We start from the raw sequence: 6654 nt of genomic DNA, 5'->3' as shown, positions 1-6654 counted from the left end.
AATACAAATTAGAATTAGAGACAGATCAATTTCTCATTGAATTGTTACGGAATGTCCCTTGCAATGGACACAAGCCCTGCGACTGATGACAACTAATTTGCTGGAATCGTTGCAATATGCTGGTGTTTTTTTTGTCTGTGAATGATTTCACATTATGAGCAGTGTGCAAATATCAAATACCTGAAATCAGTATTATAATGCCCATTATTAATATTATTGATTTTCTGTCCGGAATTATACGTACAATTTACATATAATTTCGATATTGCATGCGCATGTCAAATATTTATTTCTATTTTTAACATATGTATGAAATTGGGCATAATAATAAAACAGCGCCAAGATTAATTTATATGTCACAACAGAAAGTAAGAACAGCCACGATTCCTGAAAAGTGAAAAGGAAACTAGAAAAGATGTTACACGTATATATACATAGATCGAGGCTACTTGAATTCATAATATAGCTATATTTGTTTTAGAACGAAAGACATCAACTACTGAAAACAAGCTGTTGGCTAATCCAGGTAAGAACGGTCAGGCATTCTCAATCAATCAATCAATCAATCAATCAATCAATCAATCAATCAATCATTCAATTAACCAACCAACCAACCAATCAATTGTTTTGTGTTTTCACGACAGCAATGGAAAGACGAGCATCTACAGTGGAATCCATCCGACTATGGTAATCTGAGTACAGTTATCGTACCTACAAGCTGGATATGGAACCCTGGTGTCGTTATACAAAATAGGTATTAACATAATAGTTACACATTTAATTGACGATGAATATGCGTGTATAAGTGTAGAACCAACATTATAATATAAAATATAGCGCCACCATATTTATCATTTTTAATTATGCAATGCATATTTATTACATATTTTAAAATTAATACTGTAAAACCATTTATTTTCACTGACGTTTAATTTCGCTATTTTAATGTTTTGTGCATAATCACTGTATTTTAATTTCACGAATTTGTAAAAGAAACACTGAGTTTTATTGTTATTTTATATGTTCACGTAAATTTAATTTAGCATAAGTTAAAACCCGGTGAATAATTAATGCATCTACAGTATGTTTATTTTTTCAGTGCCAACCATGACAGTTATATTCTTAAAACAGAAAGGGTTCCCGTAACTTCAGAGGGCGTAATCCAATACTCACCGCCTGCAATCTTTGAAACGCCCTGTCCGATCGACATCGAATTTTTCCCTTTTGATGTCCAGAAATGCGAATTGGTGTTCGGACCGTGGGAATACACTACCGATATGTTAACACTGAATCCACTAAACAACAAAGTAACAATTTCCATGCTAGCTCCGAATTCCGAATGGATTATCATCAATTCCACAGTTGAAATGGACTACCATTATTCGGATGACGATTTGGTCACGTGGGACAAGGTGGTTTATACCCTTGTATTACGGAGGAAGCCCCTGTTTTATATCGTCAACATAATAATTCCTGCCATCATTATGGCACTGCTGACTTTATTGTTATTCTTCTTACCGTCAGACTCGGGTGAGAAAATGTCGTTTGGCGTATCAATCCTAATAGCCATGTCGGTTTTTACTCTGATGGTCGCGGAAATGTTGCCGGCAAGCTCGGACAGCGTCCCACTGATCGGTCGCTACCTTCTTTTTAACACGTGTCATGTAGCGTTCTCCATCACCGTGGCGATATTCGTGCTGCGACTGCACCATCGACCACGGCACATGCAGAGCATGAGTCCGTTCATGCGAAAGGTATTCTTCAGGTACCTCCCAAAACTAATGTTTCTGAAACCATTGGTATCGCCGGCAGGCTGTGCGCAGATTTATGCAAATCATACTGATCACCACGGCAACACAGAAACCATGCTTGCCATTGTACGTTTAGAGGAGACTATGAACAAGTGTGATGATCAAGAAGTTACACGTAGCGATGGCAACAAGATGGAACTGCTCAACAAGTTGTTTGATGATGCCCATTATTTGCGGAGTTCTGTTGAAACTGAAGAAAGTCAGGAAGAGGTAGGTTGAAACTTACTCCATGTACGTGAATTTATATTAGATACAAGTATAACCAGACTGATACTTTCAAAATTCATGCAGTGATACGATACCATAGACCATGTTTAGGTGTCCTTGTCAAATGATCTGTGTGCGTCTAAGTGAAGACCATGTTTAGGTGTCCTTGTCAGATGATCTGTGTGCGTCCAAGTGAGTCTCCAAATCCGACAGATCGCTCCTTCATGTTCGTAGCTAACCACTAGTTTAAAGCAATTTTTCTATTACATCATCGTGTAGGTAAGTAAATATTTGTTTGGAGGGGAACCATGATTTTCTGAAAACAATATACTTTTCCTGAAACATGCGCCCTCTAGCTATGCGGCACAAGTGAGAGAAAAGGGCCATTGTTTTGTTCAGTGAATGTAAATAGAAAAAGAAAAAGAAAGAATGACTATACAAACAAAGGAGAGTGATCATGTTGTACTTTTAATCATTTACGTCATGTCGACGTCACGGAAGCGCATTGTCACTAGAGGGTGGGGTTCTTGGTGTACATTTTAGTTTGGATGAACCAGTGAATTTTTGTTTTTGTTGAAACAACTTTAAATGAGCCGTGACGTGACAGTGCCCACAGATATGACGTATATACACAGAATTTGCAACTGTGAATTTAAAGAATTGCAAATACACATTAACAAGATCGAGTCTCTGAGAGAAGTTCTTTTCTGTTTTTCGTTTAGATGATGGAGAACTGGAAGTATGTTGCCATGGTCACCGATCGGCTATTTTTCTGGATGTCATTATTGGGGTATTGTATAGGGTCATTGGTCATATTGGGCAATTCAGCGCTACATTTTAACTAGAACGATTATTATAAATAAATGTGATAAACTGCTGACGTTTTGTGGTGGAACTCCGTGTGGTACCGTATATGCATTAGTTTATAAGTCGTAATTTATATAATTACACCACATTATATGTCATTATTTACAAATAATAACTTTTCACAGCAAGTATTTAGATAACATACTGTAAGGGTAGGGTACTCAGGTATTTAGCAACAATACCAACCCCAGTGCAATTATAACACTATATCCACTAAGATAACGACTGTGTGCTGATCGGACTGAATGATCGTGGGGACTAATACGCGTTGGTGTTGCTCAACACAATATATAAATAGTTAAATTAATAAAGACACTACTATGCAAAACATACGTCTCATAGATGTATTATTGGAATGCACTATCATAGTATATACATGTAGTACACATTGGTGGATAAGAATAAAAGATACATAACACACGGGGTCAGAAATACAATTTACACTATAGGGGTACTATAGTGATAGATGCAGTTCAATATACACACGATTCAACTATAATGTCCTATTTACGGGATTGTCCCACGTCGGCCCGGGCAATGTAGATGACCACAGGAAGCTAGTAGACGGTAGATTGACACATTCGGAGAATTCCTCGGAGATAAGGCAGCAGCCAGATACAGGAAGTGAGACGAACAATCAAATTCAGCAAAACGGTTCAATATAAAAAAATGTCAGAACATCAGGTACAAGAATAAACACTTCAACGCAGAACTCAGATAACAACAAGAAATGTCACGAATTTCCCTCACCACGCAAATTTACTCATTTGCATAATGCACATGTGTAGACCAACCTCTAAGACGATATTGTCATATCACGGCTATTTGTCAACAGAACTGTCAATAATGGCTCAGATACTGCTGCTGGCACTAAGAGTTCACAATCTGTACGATAGAGTCATACACACACCCTTCAGACAATGCTAACACGATCCCGAAAGCTTCACGGCACCAACGTAGCAACCAGCATAGGAGGCAGCCATCTTGTACACAGTAAAACACACTATTGACTTATGAGGGCGCTTTTGCACACAAACTGTGAGGGCGCACTAATACAAAATACATATATCCTACACTCTCCCCTGGTTTTAGAAATGACGTCCCGACATTAACTTAAAAAGCTAACATGGTCACTCCTAACCTAACCTAACCTAACCTAACCTAAGCTTTTGACACAATGTCAAGTATTGTATTACAAATACTGCTAGACTCATCAATGAACTGTTCCTTCATTTTAGCAAGAAACTCCGCTTTCACTATCCAATCAGGTTTTGTACCTATGTGTGCATATGTAAGACGATTGGGGGGTTTAATTGCTCTAGTTGACCTTCTCAACGGCGGATCATCTTCTTCCGGTTGATCATCAACAGGGACAGTATCATCATCATCATCTTGAGCTTCAACCACCATGTCCTCTTCCACCACAGGCTCAGAACTTAACAAATGTTCATTAGTATCCATTTGAGCAATGGGTCGAACACTGTCATCTGTGTCATCTGGGGTTACTGGTAGCAGCACTTCAGATTCTTCTTCGCCACTGACTGGATTATCAGACTGATTAAGAGTATCAGTTACATGTACAGGTACGGCGGCTGGAATATATTCGATTCCAGTCTCACTTTCACTTGTAGAATCTTCACTATTTCTATCATCACTCTCTGGGTCACGACTTTGAAGAACTCTTTTCCTTCGTGTAGCATCTCGGTTATGCTGAGAGGATTGAGGAAAGGGCAAAGAAGAACAGGTAAGTAACAGGTTGCGATGCAATGTACGATCACGGCCTTTCTTGTGTTCTGAACGAACCACATAAACAGGAAGCTCTGAGTCAAGTTGCTTGACTACTCTGTAAGGATGACGTTCCCAACGATTAGCAAGTTTATGTTTACCTCTGATCCGCACGTTCCTGACTAACACTCTATCACCTGGATGAAGTATAGATTCTCGTGATTTCATGTCATATCTCTTCTTGTTACTATCTGCTGCCTTCTCAGCCTCTCTAGATGCAAGTTTGTAAGCAAAACTCAGTCTGTCTCTTAACGATTTAGCATACTCATGGTGAGTTCTGTTCACATTATCTTCCAGTTCTATACCCAGATATACATCAATGGGTAAGCGTGGATGTCGTCCAAACATTAAGTAGTACGGTGCAAAGCCTGTCGAATCATGTTTGGTACAATTATATGCATGTGCTAGGGGGGCTACATAAGATTTCCAATCTTGTTTCTTTTCATCACTCAGTGTACCCAGCATGCCTAGCAATGTTCTGTTCAGTCTCTCAACCTGACCATTCCCTTGTGGGTGGTAAGGTGTCGTCCTTGATTTCTCTATCCCTAGTAATTTGCACAGTTCACATATCACCTCAGACTCGAAATTACGACCTCTATCTGAATGTAACCTTGCGGGAAATCCATAATGAAAGAAGAAGTTCTCCCATAGATGTTTTGCTGTAGTTTTTGCGGTTTGGTTTCGTGTGGGTATGGCAACTGCATAGCGTGAGAAATGATCAGTAATCATGAGGATATCGGCAACACCACCTTTTGATTCCTCTAAGGAAAGAAAGTCCATGCAGACAAGTTCCATAGGGTAAGATGTTCTAATGTTAACCAACGGTGCAGTAACCTGTCGCCCTGATGTCTTACGTAATATACACTGCTCACAGTTTACTATCTTATGGTCAACATCCTGTGCCATTCTTGGCCAGTAAAACCTACTTCTCACCAGATCTAATGTTCTCTCCTTCCCTAAATGTCCAACATGATCATGTAGTCCTTCCAGTGCCCTCTTACGATAATCTTTTGGTAAAACCAGTTGATAAGACTTCTGGCCATCAACACCAGTATGCCAACGGTGTAGTACTCCACTTCGAAAACAAAGATGATCCCATTCTTTCAACATCAGTTGTACATCAGGCGATTCTGTTTTCCTCTCCTGCACACTTGGACGTTTATCCTCTATCTTGTAGTTATACCAGTGTTCTCCCCAGGCCTCTGAAGCAACACGGTACCGTGATGCTTGGACACTCGGTCGTGATGCTTGCCCTTTGTCCGTGATGCTTGGTCACTCGCCCGTGATGCTTATCTTTTTGTTTACAAGTGTCAGTCTCGTCTTGCACGTATTTAAAACAATAACATGTATTGATCGATTTAGGTAATCCTGCCTTTGTTAGCCATACAAAGACAGTGATAAAAATGGAAGTCTGCAATATGTTGCGAAGTCTTTCAAAGGTGCAGAGCCTCCAAATCAAAAAAAAAAAATAATTAGAGTAGCAATAATTTGCCCATTGCACGCAACGGCAACAATGTGACAAAACAAGTCACGGCGTACGTCGGGAAGATCAACCCTATTTTTGCTGCACTCTGATTTGTTATCACTCAATCGCCGGTGACATTAATTACCCCAAATTTAAAAAAAAAAAAAGTGAAATTATGTCGCATTGGAAAGAAAAGTATGAATAATTCAACAGCAGACGAGACGGGTTGAGAAAAAACAAACTCTGACCTCTGGAAATACCCCATTCATAGGGTGCCTGAGTACAGAAAAACGCCGCCCTAAGGCGACATAATGCACGTTGCAACATTGTGACCGGTGCATGCTGGGTTACCAGGGGTTCTGACCGAGGTAACAAAGATGGCGGCGTAGAATGCATGATTTTCCGCGATGTTTAAAAACAACATCTCGTTGGCAATTTTGATGTAATGCCTATGATAATCGTCAATGAATCGTTTTAATAAACAATTTGTGTATTTCACACCAAAAAGTCAGATACCGA

The 6654-nt window shown here is 39.4% G+C and overlaps 1 protein-coding gene across 1 annotated transcript; it reads left to right on the top strand.

The window, feature by feature from the left end:
• The first annotated feature begins 1893 nt into the window (after positions 1 to 1893).
• On the top strand, positions 1894 to 3213 carry LOC144359162 (neuronal acetylcholine receptor subunit non-alpha-3-like). The gene is made up of 2 exons (XM_078012360.2): positions 1894 to 2021; positions 2741 to 3213. Exons 1-2 carry the CDS (start codon positions 1896 to 1898, stop codon positions 2861 to 2863), a joined length of 249 nt encoding a protein of 82 aa, XP_077868486.2. The 5' UTR covers positions 1894 to 1895; the 3' UTR covers positions 2864 to 3213.
• Positions 3214 to 6654: the final 3441 nt, after the last annotated feature.

The sequence above is a fragment of the Saccoglossus kowalevskii genome, chromosome 10 (assembly GCF_978046115.1).
Source record: "Saccoglossus kowalevskii chromosome 10, keSacKowa6.1, whole genome shotgun sequence".
Classification (NCBI taxonomy): domain Eukaryota; kingdom Metazoa; phylum Hemichordata; class Enteropneusta; family Harrimaniidae; genus Saccoglossus; species Saccoglossus kowalevskii.
Note: the sequence above shows the minus strand (reverse complement) of the source record. Positions and strands in the feature narration are given on the sequence as shown.

Bases quoted from the DNA above. Each gene is read 5' to 3' on its own strand.
- LOC144359162 (XM_078012360.2), top strand. From the start codon at position 1,896: ATGAACAAGTGTGATGATCAAGAAGTTACACGTAGCGATGGCAACAAG. The intron at 2,022-2,740 runs GTAGGTTGAAAC...TTTTTCGTTTAG, and splicing joins CTGAAGAAAGTCAGGAAGAG to ATGATGGAGAACTGGAAGTA.